At 41.7% G+C, this 23,793-nt stretch overlaps 1 protein-coding gene across 1 annotated transcript in view; it reads left to right on the top strand.

Moving 5' to 3' along the window:
- The window catches only part of NFKB1 (nuclear factor kappa B subunit 1), a 101,839-nt gene that overhangs the window by 35,920 nt on the left and 42,126 nt on the right, over positions 1 to 23,793 (top strand). Inside the window, 5 exon segments of the mRNA XM_043513207.1 lie at positions 1,603 to 1,648; positions 1,651 to 1,700; positions 18,731 to 18,879; positions 20,790 to 20,953; positions 21,843 to 22,001. Of these exon segments, the coding sequence (XP_043369142.1) occupies positions 1,603 to 1,648; positions 1,651 to 1,700; positions 18,731 to 18,879; positions 20,790 to 20,953; positions 21,843 to 22,001 (568 nt within the window).

The raw sequence follows: 23,793 nt of genomic DNA on the forward strand, positions 1-23,793 counted from the left end.
CAGTCAGTTCGGTGGGTATGTGAGTGAAAGTCAAACATTGTATGAGGCAACAGGTATATAACAGCAAGTCTTTAGCAGGATAGATTTGCGGAGCTTTGAGGTTGATTACTCATTTAAGAGGCAATTGTATGAGCGTTGTGAATAACTGTGGGCTGACAAACGCTTACAGTCAGATGAACCTGCAGCCTGATCCTACCATGCAAATGTTGTCTGATTAAGGCTACAACCCAATAGCTAACGTTACTTGGCAGGCTGCTGCACTTCCTAGAATCACACTGAACTCAAAAAAGCTCTGTCAATCACAGGATTGGGGCCTAAGAGGGGAAACCTTACTGACTGAAAGTATAAAGAGAGGTGTATGCCATTTGTAATAATACAGTGAAAGGTGTGTTAACATTTCTTGTAGTAGATCCTGCATGCATCTGATGAAGTGAGCTGTAGCTCACGAAAGCTTATGCTCAATAAATTTGTCAGTCTCTAAGGTGCCACAAGTACTCCTTTTCTTTTTGTGGATACAGACTAACACAGCTGCTACTCTGAAACCTGTTATTAAACACTACTCTCTCCCAAATCCCCTCTCCCAGGTGGCTTTCATTTTCAGTAGTTTTTTTCATCCCTGGTGTGGTCAATGACTATAGCAATTACTTAGAACCATCTTGTTTACATTTCGCTTTGATAGAAGTAAATCCTTGAAATCTTATGTTATTTACTTCACTGGGTTATGCTGAATTTATACATTTTGAGGATCTGACCCATGTGTATAAGCTTAACCTTAGAACCGCAGATAAATTGTGTTATCTTGGATATGATGGTGTGGTGTATTGTTGGTAAAGGCTGACTTTCCGGTGGCATCACTGTAAACTGGCAAAAATTTTCAGTGTCCAATCATGTTTTATGTCCAGTGTAAAAGTAAGCTAATAGAAAATGAATTATTTTGGTGCAGGCTTTCTTAACCTGGACACTTCCTACTCCTTTCCCCCCACTTACAGAAATAAATAAAGGGAAAGTGTTCATAAATACAGCACACCGGATCTCATGGATTATTCAGTTCACCAGAACTTTCTGTAGTTTGAAATTGCTTTTGTTCCTATATGGAACAAAGTTCTTGGAGAACGAAGATCCCTGGAAAACTTGTTTAGAGAATACCAAAATATGATGTTCCTGAAATGAAATGTGAAATTGACATTCTTGTTGGTTTCAGGCTGCTAGTCTGTTAAGAGGGAGAAGAAGTCCTTTTTCCCCACCCCCTTCACCTTCCTGCCCTGTTGGGCTCCTATTCTATCTCTCCCCCATCTCTTGACTGCTACCAGATGAAGAGAGGTCTTCACTATTCAAAATCCTTCATCCACCTTCTGACTGGTTTCTGGGGTGAAAAGGGATCTCTGCACTAAGTCCATTTAGTATGATACATTATCATTGGGAGAAGAGATTCCTACTGCCACTATGTGGTGGAATAAGAATAAAAGTTTTGCCACCCATTGGAAGTATCCAGAGTGTGTGTTAAGGAGATTAGCAGCCATAACATTTCAATTTGTCAATGGATAGTTGTTTTAAAATGATGATTTTCAAAGGTTTTTTGTTTGTTCTTTTTAATCTCCACAGAGAGGGTTTCGTTTCAGATATGTGTGTGAAGGGCCATCGCATGGTGGACTCCAGGTGCTTCTAGTGAAAAGAACAAAAAATCATACCCTCAGGTCAAAGTAAGTTCATAAATTATTATATTTAACAATATGATTGTAGAGTGCCATACAAGAAATCCTTACATAGGATTTGTTTGTACATCACCATGAATCTATTTGAAGTTATTGAGATGAACTGTGTATTTTAATATGCCAGTTTTAAATTGAGAGACTGTAGTGCACATAAATAAGGCACTAACTGTTTTTTGTTTTTGGAAAGTGAAAATCCTCCTGTGAATTAAAAGAATCTGCTGAATGTTTCTGGTTCTTCACAATCCAAATTTGTGTGTTTGAACTGCTAAGTTTTTATGAGTGGAAATTAGCACAGGTCTTCTGAAACTACTTTTTTCCCTCTTAGAAGAAGAGGTAGGTAGTTTTTTCCATGATGTTTGCTTGTGCTCACTGTGTGTGTAGTGGTTGAAAGCACATAATGCAGCTAGTGCTCCTGGGCCCAGGTTTTTAAAAAATGGCTGCCTAAAGTTAAGCTCAACGCAAAGACAGATTGACTTCAACAGGAGTTAGGATCAGGCTTATAATGCGTATTTCCTAAGCAGCTTTGTCTTATTATTAAAAGCCATCAACCAAAGAAAAATACCTATGCTAATGCAATGTTAGGGTTGAGATTATAACAGAACTAAAGTTAGGAAACCTCCAAGTTTAGGCTCCCTCAGCAATCATGTTCTCCTTGCACTGCAGGAGAAGGATATACTATATTTTATTTGAGCTTTTTGAGCTCATGAATTAAGAGCCATTAAGGTTAGTGAAGAAAGCATTAATTTGCTCTTCACGAGGTAATATCCAATGCAGTGGTTCCCAAATTACCCTTAGCAGTACCACTTACAAAAGTCGGTATCAGTATGGGCAGTGTGTACTTCTTGAATTGTTCCATTAGAGATTTCCCCCATTAAGAACGAGAATTAATAGCTTTTAATTCATGAGTTTCTGTTCTTCCCTTCCACTCCTTAGTGTGCAAAAGATGAGCTTCTGTGCTGGACCGTGCTCTCACATCCATTCAAGTGCATGTGCTCGGGTTCTCCTGTGAAATCTGGGAGAGACTAGGATTTGGAACAACTATATCTCTACCATGAGGTAGAATGAGCATCACTCATGTAATCAGCTCTGGCTGTATAGCCTTGGATGTTAGTCTGGTAAATTAGAAATCATTGATTTAATTGCAAAGCTATTCTGAAAAGTTTTCAGCCCTGGCAAAGAATCTACTCACTTTTTCCCTTTCACATGATGATGGTGATGAGACAATGAACAAGGTTTCATTTCCTAGTTTAAATATAAAATTACTTATCTCAGTAGTGGGATCTTTGAAGACTGATCCAATATATCTTGATAATTGATACGATTTAAACTGGTGGATTACATAGTAATATTGAAGTTCAGATAGTAGTATATGCAATGGGAAGCAATGAGTGGAAAGGATTTACTCAGAAAACAAAGCTAAAAGACAAAATGTCAAGTAATTCAGTCTTTCCCATGGGTCCCATCTGTGGTTTGTTTGTTTGTTTTTCCCTGCTACAAGTCACCACCCAGCAATACCTTGTGGGAGAGGCTGGCAAAGGAACGAAGTCAGTTCCTCCTGGCCACTGCCTGTTAGTGCCTGTTTTTGATTCAAGTTGTGCCAGTAAAGAGAGACGTGTTTCACTCCTTTTCCCATAAGCCTCCCTTGTGTTTTGCCTCCTTTATTCTTCACAGTTGAGCTGATCTCGATGAACCCAATTGAATATTCAGGAACAATAGTCTTTAAAAAAAAAAAATAAAGAGGGAGTGCCAGAACCTTGGGTGTGTTGCTGCGGTAGATGTGAATCACTTCTGATTTGCACAGCTGTCTTAAAGCATCTGCAAAAGCCTTGGCCAGCTCATCATTGGTCCAACTGCAGTAATCTATGCTGACTAGCAATAGCCCCTACAAGCCATTCTGACAGCCAGAAATTGCCAAGACATACTGACTAGCAATACCCCCATTTCTAGAATAATAAAATTGTAGATTTTAAGGCCAGAAGAAGGAGAATTTCGTTGACATAGTCTGACCTGCACAACATAGGCCACGGATTTCACACAGTTAATCCTCTATCAAGTGCAAAACTTCCGGCTGAGCTGGAGCATATCTCTTAGTATACAGGGCTGGCGCACAACATTTTGGCACCTGAGGCGGTGAGCCCATTCCCCCTTGCTGGGGCCAAAATTTTGAAAGGTCTGCCTTCTTCCTGTTCTACTCCTCTCATGGTACTGCTCTGCTACCTACCCCAATAAAAGAGAACTAACAACTTAAAATGCCTTGTTCAAAATTTTAAGTAACACTTACATTTGCTGTTTAGGCATTTGAAAGTTAACTTTTCTTTTCTTCACTGGCATTTTTATCTATTTGAATAATCAAACTGGTGCTTTCCATGCCTTCTTGGTTGCAAAGATTTGAACTGCTTCCTGAAGGTCCACAGTCTGGGCCAGCGCATGCTCTTTTGAGATGGTTGCAAGACCAACCAGCCTCTCCTGTGTCATTGTGGAGCGTAGATGTGTTTTTATTAACTTCAGCTTGGAGAATCTGCGTTCTCCATTGGCAGCTGTTACAGGAAGTGTTAGACATAGGTGCAGAGCAACAAAAGCATTTGGAAAGAGGGTGGTCATTTTATTTATGCACATATATTCCAGAACAGCCTTTGGAGTTGATCCTGCTGAAATGTATCTTGAAAGGGCTTTCAGTTCATCACCTAAATCACTAGCATCAATATCACGCATATCATCATGTGTAACACTGTCTCTAGTGCCCTGCATTGCTGGTGTAGGTATAGTGAGGAGTTTGGAATATCATACACATTCCACATATACTGCTGTGTTCCTTGAGCTGCATGAAATGTTCTTCAACTGACTGTATTGCACAAACTAGCACCTGGTTAAAGAATTCAACTTTGAATTGTTGTTTGGGGTCTCTTATGGGATTATCCCATGCCTCGTAATCAAAATGTCGTCTTCTTCTGTGATTCTTGCATTGTTGAATGGGTGGGAAAATAGCTTCAGTGTGAAGTTCCTCTGCCAACTTCTGTGCATTTTTCAGAATGTTTTGAAATCCCTCATCTGACCAGTAAGACTGTAGGTATGACTTTGCTTTTTCCAGTTGTTCCATTGCTCCAGATATATCAAGGTCAACACCTTGGAATCTCTTGCTTACAACATTTATTTCAAACAGTATGTCATGCCACCACACTAAGCCACACAGAAATTTGAAGTTATATATGTTTCTGGTGATTCCATTTCCCTCTGCCACAGCTCTCCCATGAACAGTTCCTGTCATAGCATTATCCTCTATAATGGCAACTATGGCATCATCTGTCTTCCCAATTTGGTGTTTGATAGGCTTTATCGCCTTCACTCGACTTTCCCATCATGTGGCACTCAGTGGTTTCAGTGTCAGAGAGGATGTTCCCAGACGTTGCTTCAAAATTTGCCATCGATGAGTTGATGAAGAGAAAAATACATAGATGCTTTGATTTATTTTAAAAAATTAAGCCTCCTCACTAGAAGCTGATGCTGCATCACTGACCACCAAGTTCAATGAATGAGAACTGCATGGGTCAAAAAAAGCTTGAGGGTTTAAATCTCGGATCCGTGTCTGCAGTCCTCTGTTCTTTTCTCTCATGTTGGCACCATTATCACAGCCCTGACTGTTATATCAATAAAATAAAAACCAGCAAGATCTTATTAAAGGGGATAAGACAAAATGTCACATTTATTGTGAAAACAAAAAGAATCATAGTAGGCAGTCAGTTATAGCTATACATTTCATCAGTTCACATCATTCACCACGTCCGTTCATACGCACACACAGGTTTTGCAGCTGCTGTATAGTTACCAGTCATGAATGTAGTTTGAGTTCGTGGCTTGGGTTCATAGCTTGTGGCGGCTAACTGGCCAGGAAAGCCGGGCACAAGGAAGAGCGGGGTCTCTGTTGGGCATGCACCAATGCCCTTCCATGTTGGCAGCAGAATGTTACCCTTCAAAGTCTTCCATCTCACCCATCCTTTTGTAGGCTTTAGTTTGAATCCAGAGTCTATAGGTCTTGCTGTGTCACGCTGCTTCGGGGTCCGGTGTGATTGATCACCCGTCAATTGCAGACATGACTTTCAGCCTAGGACCTGGCTTTGATGTTTCTTCAGTTGTACTTTTGTTCTTTTCTTTTGAGGGTGGACTCCTCTTACTTGTCAGGGCTGTTGTCTGCATCTTCAGCCATTGGGTGTTTACACTTTATTTCATCAGGACAGGCTGGGGCTGGAAGTTGATTCCATCATCCATACATACTTCATTCACACATCTAACTAAACAAATAAGATTACAGCCTGGTTTTGCAAAAATGAAGATTGCAGCAGGCTTTTACAAAATGAAGTAAGCATGTTAAAATGGAGTTTGAGTTACAATATGGACAGGTGTAAGGAATGGCAAACAGTGAACAGAAGTTACAATGTTGAAACAGGTTTCAGAGTAGCAGCCATGTTAGTCTGTATTCACAAAAAGAAAAGGAGTACTTGTGGCACCTTAGAGACTAACAAATTTATTTGAGCATAAGCTTTCGTCAGCTACAGCTCACTTCATTGGATGCTCCTTTTCTTTTTGTAAGTTTCAGCGATTTAAGCAGCAATTGGATTGAAAGTGAAACTCAATTAGTCAGTTATTGGGGTAACAGGTTTTATGAATGAATGTTGTTTCATTCATAAAACTTTGCTTATGAAGTTATATTAATAAAGTGAACAATTAACAACAATTTCATTGATAAGTTTTACATGACCTCTCATGTCAGCTATCGCAATTCCTGTATCTTCCAGCTGTTTAAGAAGCACATTTGTCATACCAGCTCCTGTAGTATCATCAATGTCAATAAATTCTAGAAAATGCTCTCTGACAGTCACCATTTGCAGGGACATTTTCACTAGGTTCTGTTGTTGTTACAAAACGCACCATTAAAGCCATTTGTTTCGTATGGCCGTTGTTAGGTGTGTAGTCCAGAATAACAGAGTAATATCTTGCTGACTTCAGATCTGCCACAATCTTCTGTTTGACTTTTGTTGCCAGGAACTGTATGATCACATTTTGAATTGTTTTTCCAAGTTAGTGGTGTGTGTACATTTCTTGGGTGGTGACTCTTCTTAGATGCTCTTGGAGTACAGCATCAAACTCAGCCATCAGCTCCACAATTTTAAGGAAGTTTCCATTGTTTGGCACATACAGCTGTTCTGAAGTGCCACGCAGTGCTAGGTTTTGGGTAGCAAGCATTCTCACAATGGCAATGAACCTTTTCAGAACATTTTGCCAATAAAGAGACTCTGATGCAATCTTCTCTTGATGCTGATCATCTATGGTGGCCTTTAACCTTAGTCTCATCTCAAGCTCTTTTCACCTATGGAATGCTCTCTGGTGATTTGCTGCCTTCTCACAGCTTGCCAGATTTCTAGCCAGATTTTTCCAGTCCTTTGTTCCTGTAGAACCCAGTGTGGCTGGAACGTTAGACTGGAAGAGTTTGCAACAAAAACAGTATGCAGCATTCTGGGGTTTTGAGTACATAAGCCATGGCCTCTCCACTTTGTCACCATTGGGGATTTCATGCCAGTAATGTGTTGGATGGAAACATCTATTTTCATGTGTTCATCTAGAGCAGAGAGAATACATATGCACCAGCAACAGACACAATTTTCTACATTCTGGGTCCTAGTGGCGCCCCCCCACAGTCTGGCACTTGAGGCAGCCGCCTCTATTTGCCTCATGGTAAGGCCAGCCCAGTTGTTATTTGTCTACACTGCAAAATTAACTTTGGTTAGCTAACCCCATTAACTAACTCAGGTTAAAATAGCTTTGAAGACATAGTGACTTGGTTTTTAACTCTGGTTAATGGCTCAAGTTAAAATCCATTGGTGTGCTTGGGATTGAACTAGAACTGTTAACCGAATTAAAAGCAAAATTGCCGTGTCTGCACTGATTTTGTTGCACAAGTTAGCACTCAGGGATCTGGCACTTTAAGTCTATAAGAAATAGAAATCAGTAACATTTATATTGTAACACAAAAACTTGTGTGTGGGTGTGTGTGTAGCCTTACATTGTATGGCATTATATTTTTATGTGTACTATTATAGATTTAACAACAACAATAATAATAATAGCACTTATAGAGTATATTACATTTTCAAAGCACAATATAGTTTATTATTTAATTATTTGTGTGTATCTACATTGCAGGGTATGAATATTAGACATATTACAGTAAAGTTAGATTTCAGAGCTACCTAAAGCTACACTGGATAGCTACCGGTAATATAATCTAAAAATCTACAATAATTTTAACTTGTGTTTACTTAACACAAAGAATTTAACATATGAAAACTATGATATATACAACTCTACTGCTGTCATCCGAAAGCTGTTGAGCTTCATATTCATGATTACAGTTTTGTCATCTGGAGAAAAAATGGAGAGACTACATATTGTGCTGATCACTGAGTGTAAGGGGCTATGCACGCCCTGCAAGGTGTTCTTGCAAAGAAATGGTAACCACCACAAGAATGAAACTTGATTGGCTTGTGTCATGACACCTGATTTGGCCTATGTTATCATCAATTCATTGAGACATCTGAATAGCGTTATTCATCATTTTTCTTTACATACTTTATACATTTGGGAGGAAAGACTTTACAAGAATAGTCTACACAAAATGTCTTTGTGCCTTCTTGCATGTTTATTGGTCAGGGAGATCCTGCAACAGAATCCATGCCAATGGACCTGTAAGTTCATGTGCACCTATGTGGTTTTTTTTGAAGAGCCTAACCTAGTTGGGTGTGCTATAAGATAATGTGCTGAAAAATGAAAATACTAGAAAGCTTTCTAATTTTAGTTGTCTGGGATTATTGTAATTTACAGCCTGATTCAGGAAAACGTTCCTCTTGAAGTCAGTGGGATTTTAGCATGTACTTAATTTTACATCTTAGTAGGTGGTTTTCATGGGAATTCACAGAACAATAAAGCTATTCAGGTAATGTGCTTCCCTGATGAGGAAAGGAAAAATATATTGTTTTTCTTTTGGTAGAAATTAAATTCTAGAATGATTGATTAATGATTAATATTAAGAACACATGTTAAAAAATAATTAAAGTTACTCTTTATTCCCCAATTGCTTTTAAATGAAATGATCAATATTCAAGCATGAACATAACTTGTTATAATTTTTTGTTTCCTTTAAAGCAAAACACATTGGACCAAATTCATCCAAGGCTGAAATCAATGAGAGTTGCATCCATTATTGCCAGGACTGAATTTGAGCCATTAACTTCCTTTAGACCAAAACTGCCAAACTTGGTTTTTTCTTCGAGCTCCTGCTCATGTCAATTCCATTCTATGTTTGTGCGCACCCATGTGCACAGTCAGAGATTTTTGCCATAGCGGTACCCGTAGTATTGGCAATAGCGCCCTCTTGAGTTCCATGTTCTTGCGCTGGTATATTAGGTGCTGCTCACCTGATGCCCTCTCAGTTCCTTCCTACCGCCCATGACGGTTGGTTGGAGCACCTTGTCTGGCATCACAAGAGCATTAGCAGTTCTTACAGTCCATTGTTCTGTCTCCTTTGTTGTTGGTTGATAGTTATTTAGTTAGACCTTTAAATTAAGTGTTAGAGTAGTTGTTTAGGAGTTAGAGTGAGTGATTGGCCCAGCCAGGGACTCACCAGCCGACTTCTGGGAGCAGCAGGACGTTCTGGCCCCTTGTAGGGTCATCCGTGCCCGAAGCAGGCCTGGTGGCCAAAGGCCGATCGGCACTGCAGACATCAAGCCAGACCCTGGCATCTAAGGGCAAGCCAGTTATGGGGCTGCCCCCTAAAACAGCAGAGCATTCCCAATCCCTGGACCACAGGTGTTGGTCCCCATCACCGCAGCTTTGGTCCCTGATTAGAAAACACAGGTCCCTGATGCCAAGGTCTCCACTGTAAGGCACAGGACACCCGAGTCACAACACCAATCCCCATACCCATGGTACTGTCAGGCATCCCGCTAGAGTTCGCCACTTCACAGATCTCCATCCCCTAGGCGGTCTCCCAGGCGTCAATCCCCCTTGGTGTGGGATCATTCCCAGTTGCAGCACCAGTCTCCAGCTCCCTGGTACCACTCTTTGTGCAGCATTGGTCCTCGCCCTGTCCTTACTGGTCACCAAAGAAGGGCAGTTGGCAGACTCGGGCATCTACGGCTCCTCCCTGGTCACCAGAAGGGCAATGGTCCAAGCCTGAAGGGGAGTTCAGCCCCTCGTCTATAAAAGGCAAAATGCCACTGACGCACAAGAGCAGAGCGGCTCCTGCAGCAGTGGCATGGAGGTAAAGGTAATGGTCTGCTCAGTGGCAATACTGGAACCCATGGAGGGTACCTGTTATGCCGATGCCGTACTCCCACCATACCTCCCAGGCTGCATCGGACAAGCTGCCCCCGGCACAGCTGGCACCTGAGCCATCACAGTGCCAAGTCTGATGCAAGGGCAACACAGCAGGCCCTAATGAGCAAGAGGCAGCCGCCCCTCCCCTTGCCATGCAATCATCTTCTTCGTCTCTGGACAAAGCGGTGGCAGGCCCCTCACAAACGAGCAGTGCCCCTGCCCACTTCAGGGAGCACCAGGCCCTGCTCAAAAGAGTGGTTGCCAAACTGAACTTGGAGGTTGAGGAGTTAGTGGAGGAGTCCAACAACTTCTTTAATGTTATACCCTCCTCCACCCTGGGCCAGGTCGCATTGCCCTTCCACCCACGGGTCCTTAAAATTGCCTAGTCGGTGTGCCAGACCCCCTCTTCTATTCTGCCTACCTCCAAGAAGGCGGAAAAGAAGTACGATGTCCCCGCAAAGGGGTTTGAGTACCTGTACACCCATCCTCCAGAGGGATCCTGGTCGTATCTGCCGTGAATGAAAGGGACAGGCGAGCGACATGCCAAAAAATAAAGACACCAAGAGGCTGGACTTGGTTGGCTGGAAAATTGATTTGACAGCCAGCCTGCAAGTTTGGGTGTCTATCTATCAGGCCCTGCTAGGCAGGTACAACTTCAAACTGTGGGATTCCATTAGCAAGTTCAAGGGGGGCCTTCACAGGACCGAGCCAAGGAGTTTGCCGCCTTGGTGGATGAGGGCAAAGCGCTGGCGAGAGGCGCCCTCCAGATAACCTGGGACGCTATGGACTTGGCAGTCAGGGTAGTCACTTCTGCGATGGTCATGAGACGCAGCTCTTGGGTATAGTCCTCTGGGCTGTCCCAGAGATGGAGACTACTATTCAGGACCTTCCGTTTGAGGGAGCCGTGTTCTGACCGACGCACAGCTCTACGGCCTTAAAGACTCCCATGCCACCTTCCGTTCCTTGGGCCTTCACACCCCTCAGCAGGCTAGAAAGCCTTTCTGTCCGCCTCCATCGAGGTCCTGGAGTGTCTCCTGGTCCATGTCCTACAGGAAGAAGGACAGAGACAAAGGATTTAAATGGCTTCACCTTTCATCTTCCTGTTCCTCTGCCCAGCTTGGTTCTTCCAGAGGCCAAGGAAGCCAGAAGCAGGAGTTATGAGGATGCACCTGAGGATGGCGCCCCAGTCACTTCCCAGGATCTCCCCCCTCCCACCGTTTCCTCCACCGCCGGCACTCCTTCCATCAGCCTGGACGTGGCTGACCTCAGACCGTTGGATACTCGACATAATATCTTTGAGCTATGCCTTGCAGTTCGTGGCCGAATATCCCTCCCATTCCCTTTCCCCGTCCCTCTTCAGGGACCCTTCTCACGAGCAACTCCTCGTTCAGGAAGTCGAGAGCCTCCTATGCCTGGGGGCTGTAGAGGAAGTCCTTCCAGACTTGAGGGGAAAAGGGTTCTACTCCCGCTATTTCCTAATCCCAAAAGGAAAAGGGAGCCTCAGATCCATTTTAGACCTGTGCTGCCTCAGCAAGTCTCTCGGGAAGTTAAAGTTTCGCATGGCCTCTCTGGCCTCCATTATTCCCTCCATGGATCCAGGAGACCGGTATGCTGCCCTCCACTTAAAGGACTTATATTTCCATTTTCCTGGGGCTCAGGCGTTTCCTCCGTTTTGTGTTGGGCCACTGCCATTTTCAATTCACAGCACTGCCCTTCCGTCTCTCATCAGCCCCAAAAGTGTTTATAAAGTGCATAGCGCCAGTGGCTGCTTATCTGAGGCTCTGAGGGATGCAAATGTATCCATTTCTCAACGACTGGCTAATAAAGGGCTGGTCCCTGGATCAGGTGCACCAGCATCTTGATCTGATTTGCTCCACCTGTCACAACCTGAGGCTGTTGATAAAGGAGAAAAAAATCGACCACAATGCCTGTACAATGCATAAAGTTTATTGGAGCGGTCCTTGGCTCTACTCAGGCCAGTAGTGTCTTCCTCCCCGAAGCTCAGTTCCAAGCCATGGCGGACCTGATTTCATGCATGCAAGCTCACCCTCTCACCACCGCTCTCACGTGCCTACGATTGTTGGGCCACATGGTGGCCTGCACTTAGGTAGTCCAGCATGCGCAGCTCCACTTAGACTGCTACTGGCGTGGCTGGTGTCGATTTATGTCCCCAGTAGACATAGCCTGTACTGTGTGGTCAGGATCCCAGTCCACATATCGTCACTCACATAGTGGTGAAATCCTGCATCAGGGTTGGAAGAAGCCCACACCTCCCCGAGGCCAGGAACGCTTTGGCAGATCGCCTTCAGCAGGACCTTCTCATCCTGCCATGTCTGGTCTCTCCATCCGGAAGTGGCCAGCTTCATCTTCCATAGGTGCAGAACTCCCCAGGTGGACCTGTTCGTGTCCAGGCAGAAGAGGAAATGCCACGTTTTCTGCTCAATTCGGGGGATCGACAGAGACTCCGAGCCTGTTGGACACTTTTCTGCTCCTGTGGTCGGGGGCTCTGTTGTACGCCTTCCCTCCGGTGTCGCTGATTCACAGAGTCCTCATGAAAATCAATCAGGAGAAGGTGAAGGTAATCCTCATAGCACCGGCTGGACCTCTTAGTGGCTGCTCCATTATGGCTGCTGCTCAGGCTGGACCTGCTGTCCCAAAACCATGGCAGTCTTCTGCATCTGAACCTGGCGGCGCTGCACCTGATGGCTTGGCTGCTACATGGAGGAGCTGGAATGCTCAGGGCCTGTTGGGCAGCAGAAAGCCCTCCACCACAGCGACTTACCTGGCCAAAGGGAAGCGATTCACTTATTGGACTTTGGACAAAGGCAGTCGGCCTGAGTGGGCCTCGCTGCAGTTGATCCTGGACTACCTTCTGCATCTCAAGCTGCAAGGCCTGTCCCTTTTCATCTATCAAGGTCCACTTGGCTGCTATTTCGGCCTTCCGTCTGCTGCTCGAGGGCAGGTCAGTTTTCACCCAGGACATAACTGCCATGTTCCTCCAGGGCCTTGAGTGCCTCTACTTGCACATCAGGGACCCCATTCCACCATGGGACCTGAATCTTGTGGTGTCACAGCTCACAGGACCCCCCTTTGAGCCTTTGGCTTCCTGCGCTCTCCTTCTCTTGTCCTGAAAGGTCACGTTCCTAGTTGCAATAACATCCGCCCGCTAGGTCTCCGAGATGAGGGCGCTTATCCTAAACGGTCTTACGGAACCACCCTAAATGGTCTTCTGAAAAGACCGGGTCCAGCTGCGGCTATACCCGGCTTTTCTGCCAACTGTGGTCTCGCAGTTACATACGGGCCAGGACATTTACTTGCCTGTCTTTTTTTCCAAAGCCGCGTAAGGAGGAGGAGGAGCGTCTGCAGCATTCCCTAGATATCAGGAGAGCACTAGCCTTTTACATTGAAAAGACCAAGCCATTCCGCAAGTTAACGCAATTGTTATCGCAGTGGCCAACAGGATGAAAAGTCATCCAGTGTCCATTCAAAGAATTTCTTCTTGGATCACTGCCTATATTCACTGCTGCTTTGATCAGGCAAAGGTGCCACCTCCAGCAATTGTCACCACCCACTCAACCAGGGCGCAAGCCTCTTTGGCAGCTTTTCAAGCCCAAGTGCCTATCCAGGACATCTGTAGGGCGGCCAGCTGGTCAGCCATCCACACGTTCGTGGCCCATTATGCATTTACCCAGCAGACCCAGGGATGATGCAGAGCAGTACTGCAAGCCGCTAAACTGTAGACTTCGAGCCCACTTCTAAAGACACTGTTTGTGAGTATCCTAGAATGGAATCAACATGAGCAAGCACTTGAAGAAGAAAAAATGGTTCCCTACCTTTTTGTAACTGTTGTTCTTCGAGATGTGTCGCTCATGTCCATTCTATTACCTGCCCTCCTACCCCACTACTGTGGGTTACCAGCCGGAAGGCACTGAGAGGGCATAGGATCAGAAGTGCCTGATATACCAGCGCTTGAGCGCAGCATTCAAGAGGGCGCTACAGCCAATCCTACGGGTACCGCTAAGGCAAAAATCTCCAACAACTGTGCATGTGGGCGTGCACACCCCCAATGGAATGAACATGAGCAACACATCTCGAAGAACAACAGTTAAGAAAATGTAGGTAACTTTTTTTTTTTTTTAAGCTGAGCACCTAACTCTCTGTAATTTGGCACCTAAATAAACTGCCTGATTTTCAGATTTCAGAGTAGCAGCCGTGTTAATCTGTATTCGCAAAAAGAAAAGGAGTACTTGTGGCACCTTAGAGACTAACAAATTTTCAGAGGAGCTGAAGACCTGCAGCTCCCACTGACTTCAACCAAATTAAGAAGTCATTTATATTTAGATGTAGAAGTATGTACGCAGTTGTCTACATTTTAGGCACCCAAATTTTAGGGACACTGTCAACTGAAAATATCACACTGTGGCCTAAAAATGTTTTACTTCTAAGTAACAGCTAAGACTGTGCAAATCCTGCAAACACCTACACATGTGAGTAACTTTACACCCAGAAATAATGGAATTACTCACGTGTGTAAAGTTACTCACATTTTGAAGTTTTTTCAGAACTTCAGCCCAATGTTGCTATAACTGAAAGAGATTAGAAAGAAGGGGCGGCTTCTCAATTTTTAGTTTATTGACTTCATGCATTTCACAGCACTTTGTATAGTTAGTTTTGCTGTTTGCTGTCTCTAATCAGTAAGTCGGTTTCACTTGCTAGTATGAAGTACAGAAAAACATCTTTAAAATAGGAAAATGTGATTTGTAAACCATAAAAACTGCTGAGCAGACTCATGGAGCTGTGAAGCAGTTGAAACTACTTACGTTTTGAAATTCACTAGCTCTCAAGATGTCCCTTTAATCTCTAAAACAAATCTGTCTCTTAAACAGAAACATCAGATAAATGTGACTGTGCAGCATTTTTAACTTTATCAGATTAGGTAAACTGATCACTGCTTCCCTACGGTGGATGCACAGCAAATTCTGCAACTATACTCTTCCTGGGACTCCTTATTTTGTTTTTCTTGTCTTTGATAGTAATTGGCTCCTTAGAAGCCAAATATTTAGTCATTTCCTTGTTAAACAATAGGCTTGGGGTTTTTTAACTGTACATTTAGTGACATTTAGATATTCTTGTAACAGCTGAACATTTCCTTCTTGCCACATTTTATTTGATCTTTCTTGTTACCAATCACTGTAGTATCTGAAAGCCTCTAGATGTTTAGATACATTTTCTATAACTTTCTAGAAATAATGTACTGGTCAGTAATTAATGTCTGTGGCTGTTTTTGGAGTTCTTAGTGGAAAAAATTTGACAAATACATATGCAACTAATCTATTACCAGATATAACTTTTATAATTAATTGTGAAGTACTGTGAATGGTGTCCACAATTTAAGAAGGATGTTGAAAAATTGGAGAGAGTTCAGAGTAGGACCATGGGAGTGGTTAAAGGCTCAGAAACCATGCCTTAAAATGAGAAACTCCAGGAGCACAAGCTATATATTTTATGAAAGAGAAGATAATGGAGTGATCTGTTTATTTTATCAAAGAGAAGATTATAGGGTGACTTGAATCAAACTCTGTAAATAGCTACATAGGGAACAAAACTTTGATAATGGGCTCTTCAATCTAGCAGACAAAGGTATAACATGATCCAGTTGGTGGAAGATGAAGGTAGACAAATTCAGACTTGAAATAAGGCACACATTTTTACCATTGAGCGGAAATAATCACGGGAACAACTTACTCCGAGGTTTGTGGTGGATTCTCCATCATTGGCAATTTTTAAATCAAGAGTGAATGTGTTTTTCTAAAATATATGTTCGAGTTCAAACAGGAATTAATTTGGGGAAGTCTATCGCCTGTCTTATGCCGGAGGTCAGACCAGATGATCACATTGCTCCCTTCTGGCTTAATGATCTAACAATCTATATACAAGTTACATTTTAGAGAACTCTGGCTTCTCTCCCTATGCAGATTACAAAGACTGTGTTGAGCTGAGTAAACCATTTGAAGATTACAATCTTGTTACCACGTAGTTAAATGTTCTGCTTTCAGATGTTTTGGAAAGTCCTTAAAACCCAGCAGCGCTAGATACAGTTTCACTGTGGTTTGAACAGCTGATACAGAACTGTCTTGAGCTATTCTGACACAAATAATGAACATGCACGTTATTTATTATTTATCATTTATATAGCAATATAGATGCACAATGCACCTTATAACAGTAAAAATGCATATGTCAAAAAGAGGAAATAATGTGTCCTAAAGAGTTATTAATCATTATCATTATCATCATCATCATCATCATCATACTTGGGACATAAGTAGCAATTTTCATTCTCAAATCATTTTGTAAATGTTAATTAATCATCATCATACCTCTTTGAGGTTGACAAGCAGCTATTATCACACCCATTTAACAAACGAGGAAGATGAGGCAGTGTGACTTGGCCAAGGCTGTAGGTTGATTCACTATCAGAGCTGGGGTGAGTTCATGTGAGCTAGACATATGTTTAGACCATATCACGCTCTCAAACTAGAGGCATTTTTATTGTACGGTACAGGTAAAACAAGTAAAACAGACAAGTGGGTTATGAGAGGATTTTCACAGACACATGCTTCCTGGAAACTGGTTAGCTTTAAGTAGTGAGTAGGAGGGAGTCGTGTGGGAGGGCACTTGGCAAGTGCTGAGACTGTTCCAAGTGTAATGGACTCAAGAAGAGCTAAAGGAAACAAAAAAAAAAATACGCAACACATGTTAGAATGGTGAAATAATGGTGAGTTCTGATTATCAGTCTTATCAATATAAGAAGCTGAAGTAATTTAGTCATCACTCTTACTGTACAGTAGAACCTACATTTACAAACTCGTTGAGGATTGAGGAATTCATAAAATCAAAAAGTTCATAAAATTGAAAATACCAAAAATACAGTAGGTGCAGTGAGTAAACTGCAGCATGGTTTACTGCATCACTTTCTTCTTATCTTTCTAACCACTGCAAAGTGATTTCCAGTGCGTTTCAGGCCTGAGAATGTGATGGGATGTCAATTTGTTCTTCATCAACCTCACTTTCGTTATATGATTGTTATTTTTTCCTTCAGGAGGAGTGGTTTGTATAACTGGTTGTTTGTCTGACTGGTTTTGTAAAATTGAGGTTCTATTGCATTTGTGTATGCTTATCCTTCAGTATCCTGGTTGATTAAATATACAAATTTCTGTAATGCCAATGACTTCACCTGGGGCTAAATGTGAGAAAAGACTTCTTGATAAACTGGTTAGTTAATTAAGTGAAACTGTGGGAAGGGCGTTTAAGAAACAATGGGGATGGGTTTGAAGATTTTACACTAAGTATAATTTAAAATACGTAGATAACTGATAATCAGCTGGTGAACTCATCTTGTGAGAGAAGCTAGTCAGAGATGTGAATGATGTCATGGATAAAATAAAGCTCTTATAAAATTGCTATTTGAGCAGTGCTTTTTAACGTGTACAATTTCTGTGGCATCACTTGTTTTTATAACCATAATTTTTAACATTGTGTCAGAAAAAAAGATGTTAGAAGCTAGGAGACAGAGTTCTACACAATTCTGCACCAGTGGTCCTACGCACTCAGTTTACCATTATCCCAATCCCGCAGAAACTTATGCATGTGCTTATCTTTTTTTCTCATGTGTAATTTAGTGGGACTATGCATGTGAGTTTAAAAAAAAAACAAAAACAAAAAACAAAACCCACGTGCATTCGTATTTTCAGGACCGGGCCTTGTGTGTGAAGTGGAAGATGGTCCGGTTGTTAGAAACCCAGATTCAATTCCCTGCTCTGTCACAGATTTCCTCTGTGATCGTTGGGGAGTCTCTCTGCCCCTCAGTTCCCCATCTGTAAAATGGGGACAGTACTTCCTTGTCTAACAGGAGTGTTGGAAGGATAAATGTGTTGATTGTAAGTACTAAGATACTATGGTAATGGAGGCTATTGTAAGTGTCTAAAATAGATGCAGTTTTTTGAGCCAATGTAGAATACTTTCTTATGAATATTGAATGAATTCCATGCCAAATGTCTGTAAACCCTCTGCCAAAGGGGATTATTAGAATGAGAACACAGCATTGTAAAAAAAATGCAATCATCTATATAATATTTCAATCTTAACTTTTTGAGAGCACTTTTACATTCGGTAAAACAATGCACTTTCTTAATGCTAAACACATACCATTTCGCTGAACTTATTAACATGCTTCAATGTCTACTGAGAATGCAATCTACTGAATGGAATTTAACCTACTTAGCGCAAAAGGCCAAAGTGAAATATTTACTTTATTTATTTTCTGAAAAATGGGTATAAGTGCCTCTCTTGAACTGTTTTTCTCATTATTTTTGTTTTCACTCCTGCTATTTGTATGTTGAGTTTAATTTATTTTTGTTGTATTTAATTTGAAAAAAAATAAAACAGTTAGTAAATGGATTGATAAGACTCTCCTCTTTGGTGATATGGGACAATCATTTTATCTTGTTTGTATTTCACGAAGGAAGGAATGAAAACGTACATATTGTTTGTAAATTTGTTTGTGCTCAGATAGCAAAGTGACAAAAAATACCTACTTAGATTAATGATAATGTTCTGTTTTTTAAAATATTTGTTATGCTTGTTTACAGATCTTCAATTATGTTGGGCCTGCAAAAGTAATTGTCCAGTTAGTTACTAATGGAAAAAGCGTACATCTGCATGCCCACAGCTTGGTGGGTAAATATTGTGAGGAAGGAGTATGCACAGTTAATGCAGGACCTAAGGATATGGTAGTTGGGTGAGTACACTGATATATTTGGCAAAGTTAGTGGGCAGAGAATCGAGTATAAAAACTGTAACTGGTGAGACGAAAACTGTAAAGGTAAACCATTAAATGGAGCATTAGTCCTTCAGTTTCTGCTCTGTACTTTGCTCATACCTTAAAATGGAAAAATAAATGTGGTCTTAGTTTATCCCTAGTTAGAAGACACTGACATGTAGGAGATAGAGGGTATATTTTGGAATTATTAGAATCTGGAAAAGTTAGAGATAAAGCAAATAATTTTTAATATGATTTTGGAGATCTGCAAACAGGCACCTACAAGGTGCAATCCAGATCTGTATTAAAAGTTTATTTAAAAATATATTTAGAACTGGTCAGAAAATGGGTATGGCAGAATTGTAAAATTTTTCTTGACCTTTTGTTACAGTTTTCATTAGTTTTCCATTTTCATCTAAATTTGTCAATCATCTCTTATAGTAATCCATCAGAGCAGAAAAAGAATTAAGAAAATAGAAGTTAGTAAAATGGAAATGAAAACAAGACAAGTATAAACATAAGAACATTAAATAACTAAAGCTGTTTAATCAATAAAGATTATACTAAAATAACAGTCTGGTCTTGGTTTAAAAGAGAGTAAATGTTAATATCTCTATACAATACTTAGGCTAATGTCTGATTTCAGGTGTGTATCAGGTTTCAAGGTGGCTCTTAGTTGTGAGTTTTACTCCCATGATCTCCTGAATGTCTTTCTTAGTGAAGATGATGAAGTCTAAAAAGTAGGGAGGGAGGGAGACTTCTTTTAAATGCTGTAACTTTTTGATGTTAAAGAGCAGTGTGCTAACTTGACTTGTTGTAGCAGTTTAAATAGTTTTATCTGAAATAATCCTTTTGCATGTTTCCTATTAAACTTCTGTGTAGTTTCTCATATGATATTTAGAAATGGCCTTTCTGTCCTCAACTGACCCATATGAAAATTGGAATATCGACTTCATTCCATGCTAGTTCCAGAACTAATTGATCATTTTAAAATGTGCCAACAGCTCTTTTGAAACATAGGTCTTATATTTTGGACATTTTCACTCAACTTGATATCTGGAAAAAAAAAAACAGGGATCCTTGTGGCACCTTAGAGACTAACAAATTTATTTGGGCATAAGCTTTCATGGGATTCATTTATACCTGCTTACTGTTTTTTCCACTCCATGCATCTGATGAAGTGGGTTATATCCCGCGAAAGCTTATGCCCAAATAAATTTGTTAGTCTCTAAGGTGTCACAAGGACTCCTCGTTGTTTTTACTGATACAGACTAACACGGTTACCTGTATGAAACTTGGTATCTGCAGTGTCTCACTGAATGCCTAATAAAAACCATACTAGTAAATTTCTTATCCTTTGGAAATCATTGCACTGTTTTTAGCTTGCTCCCATAATCCTCTAGGACTCTGATTTAGCTTCTCTGAATAGATTTTTGCACAGTAGTTAAAAAATATAGAAGACCACTAGGGGTCTTTAAAATCTAACTCTTCTCCTTAGAGAATTCATGAGTTTGAACATCTCTGGTTATGACATTACCAAAGTAGAGCACACATAGGTAATGAGAGCCAAATTTTCAAATATTGTTTCCTCAGTTGTATCCACAACATGAACACATGCACAAAATCAGTAACTGCTCATGCAAATGGTTACTTCTGTGTCAGGTTACCTGTTTTTTGCACCCACAGGACCACTGGCACACGGTGATTTAGGTTTTGCATATGCAGTGGGTGCCCACACATTTTTTAAGTGCTGCTCGATCACCCACATTTGAAAATTTAGTCTTTCCATTTACTTTGGTGGACTATGGATCAACCCCAAGTGATTATGGTTACAAAGAGAGACTATGGGCAACTTCTGCATAATATATTTCTCCAATCATATTGTGTAGATTTCCAAACCTAGGGATACTTCATGTCACAAAGAAGAAAGTGTTTGAAACTCTGGAAGCACGAATGACAGATGCCTGTAAAAAAGGATACAACCCTGGGCTCCTAGTGCATCCTGAACTCAACTATATACAAGCAGAAGGTGGTGGAGAGAGACAACTAACAGGTGGGTGGGATGTTATTCATTTGATTATCATGGATCTTGAGAACATGTGTTGTTGATAATAGATTTTGCTCCAAGAAACACAGATCCTCAGCCAGGATGATGTCTAAGAAGGCTCCCTAGGTAGTCTGCCCCCAGCTGTGCGTTTTGAGATGTCCTTTGCTTTTGGGGTCTCCATTTCATCATGCATGCAGAACCAAACAATCCTCTCTCCTAGATTTCTACATTTACTACTGTGCACGAGTTCCATCAACGATGCTGCCATCTTCAACCCTCTGTTCAGTAGGCTAAGAAACTGAGTCACTTTGTATTATCAGGGAGAGCTATTGGATCCTTTAAGTGGTTGTAGACAGAATGGAGATCCCATTGACATGATCATCCCTCCAATCCCTGCTTTACACATGTTCCTGCAAAACCTTGGGCCAGCATTGCTCCCAGAGAATTAATGAAGGACCGAAGGGCCAATCCAACTCTGACCACGGCACAGCCAGAAGTTAGAGAATGCTTACTTATTTTACTGCTGGTTAGTGCCAGCTTCTACAGGTGAACTTTGCTTAAATAGCTGCCGTGTCTTATCATTGTCCTCCTTTATTGTATTTCCACCCATTGTAAACTCCGCAGGGCCGGGACTGTGCCTATTTTTGTATGTTTGTGAGGTGCCTCGCACAATTTTGGCTGCAATATAAATAATAATGTGCAGGCAACAAATTGCATGTCACTCCATTTATTACAAGTGCAGAATGCAGTGAATTACCCCTTTACTATTTTCCAAATAAAAATAAGAATTGAAGCTCATGGTTTAAAAAAAAAAAGCAGCTTTTATCAGTGCTTTTTGGAGGTAGAATTATTTTTCCCCTTGTGCCAATTTATCTCTGCTATTGATTGGTTCTAGAGCGGGAAAGAGAAATCATCCGTCAGGCAGCCCTTCAGCAGACTAAAGAGATGGACCTCAGCGTGGTGCGACTCATGTTCACAGCCTTCCTCCCCGACAGCACTGGCAGCTTCACAAGAAGACTTGATCCTGTCATATCAGATGCAATATATGACAGCAGTAAGTACATTTGGCTTTCATGTCCTTTTTAACAGGCACGGTCTTACTTTCCCTTTCTAGGAACATAGGCCATAGAAATCGCCAGACTGGATCAGACCCAAGGTCCAGTTAGTACCTATCCTGTCTTTGACAGTAGCCAGTGCCACATGCTTGAGGGAGGTGTAAGAACCCCACATTAGGCTGATGTGGGATAATCTGTCCCTCACGTTGGGTGTCATCCAGGTCTCTAGTAGTAAGAGAGTGGCCTAAGTCCTGAAGCATGAGGTTTAATATCCTGTAATGGGGTCCTTTGTGGGCTGAGGGGCCTAACGGTTAGCATCCACTCAGTAGGGCAGTGGCAGGGGAGCCCAGGCTCACCCATTCCACTGGGCTCCAACCCAGGGCCCTAGGTAGACCAGCAGTGTTTGGCCTCTGGGAGGAGCCCTCTGAGCAACCTTTCCTGGGTTGCTTCCTACCACCGCTTCCTTCCCTCAGCTTCTGCCCCCAGATAAGGAGAAAAGAACAAAGAAAAAAGGAAACTGCCAGCTCCAGCTGGGCTCCGCATACAGTCCTTTTTCTTCAAGGAGGCTTCTCCAGCCCCTTTTGGCAGGTGTCTTCAGGATAGGTTTGCACTCCTCCCCTTCTGAGCTGGGTTGCTCCCTTTTCAACCCTGTCTCCAGTTGGAGCACGCTCTGCAGGGTTGGAGGGGCAGGACTACCTGGACCCAGTATAGTCCTTTAACCCATTCAGCTCCAGTGCGGGGTTTGTATACCCCATCACATATATCTTCCAAAATAATTTTACTATTATGACAACCTTTGTTGTTCTTGTAATTCATATAAATGTCCAGTTCCTTTCTGAATCTTGATAAGCTCTTGACCTCAACAACTTCCTGTGGCAAAGAGTTCCACAATCTAATGGGTATCCCTAGGTTCTGTTTGCCAGAAGCTGGGAATGGGTGACAGGGGATGGATCACTTGATGATTACCTGTTCTGTTCATTCCCTCTGAAGCACCTGACACAGGCCACTGTTGGAAGACAGGATACTGGGTTAGATGGACCTTTGGTCTAACCCGGTATGGCTTTTCTTATGTTCTAGTTGTACATTCTGGGAAAAAGTATTTCCTTGCAGCCCTTTTGAATTTGCCATTTTATAATTTAATTGAATCTCCCCTTGTCCTGTGTTATGAGATGGGAAGAACAGAAGTTCTTGATCTACCATCTCTAGACCATTCATTATTTTATATACACTTTTATCATGTCCACTCTGTTCATCTCCTTTCTGAGGGAAACAATCCCAATCTTTTCAATCTCTCGCCATATGAGAGCTTTTCCCATTCCATTGCCCTTCTCTGAACCCCCTCTAATTCTGCAATTCTCCTACCTGCTACTTATGACTATCAATTTAGCAATATTCATGCAATAATAATCCAGAAAAAGTATATACTTTTTTTTGCATTATATTACTTGCATTTTCTGGAAGAGTAAAAGCCCCAGACTATTCATCTGCAGGGTGATGTGAACTACCAAGTGGTGTCTTTGAGGAATGTTGTTGGTTTACTTTAGTATCTGTTATAATTCCAATAGGCTTTCATTACGGTAACACATACCTGCATATTGATACAATAAGCAGAGGGGGGAAGTTACAATACAAATTGAGGTGTAGTGTATGCCAAGCCACATTGAAAGGAAGTTGATGTTGCTTTATGCTTTTTGTTGTTTTTAAGTCTGAGCATCAAAGTTTATCTTCCATTTGTGGGGAAGGTGGAGGAACTGGATGCACCTATCTCTCTCACTGTCTAGGTTTTCATGC

The sequence above is a fragment of the Dermochelys coriacea genome, chromosome 4 (genome assembly GCF_009764565.3).
Source record: "Dermochelys coriacea isolate rDerCor1 chromosome 4, rDerCor1.pri.v4, whole genome shotgun sequence".
Taxonomy (NCBI): Eukaryota; Metazoa; Chordata; order Testudines; family Dermochelyidae; genus Dermochelys; species Dermochelys coriacea.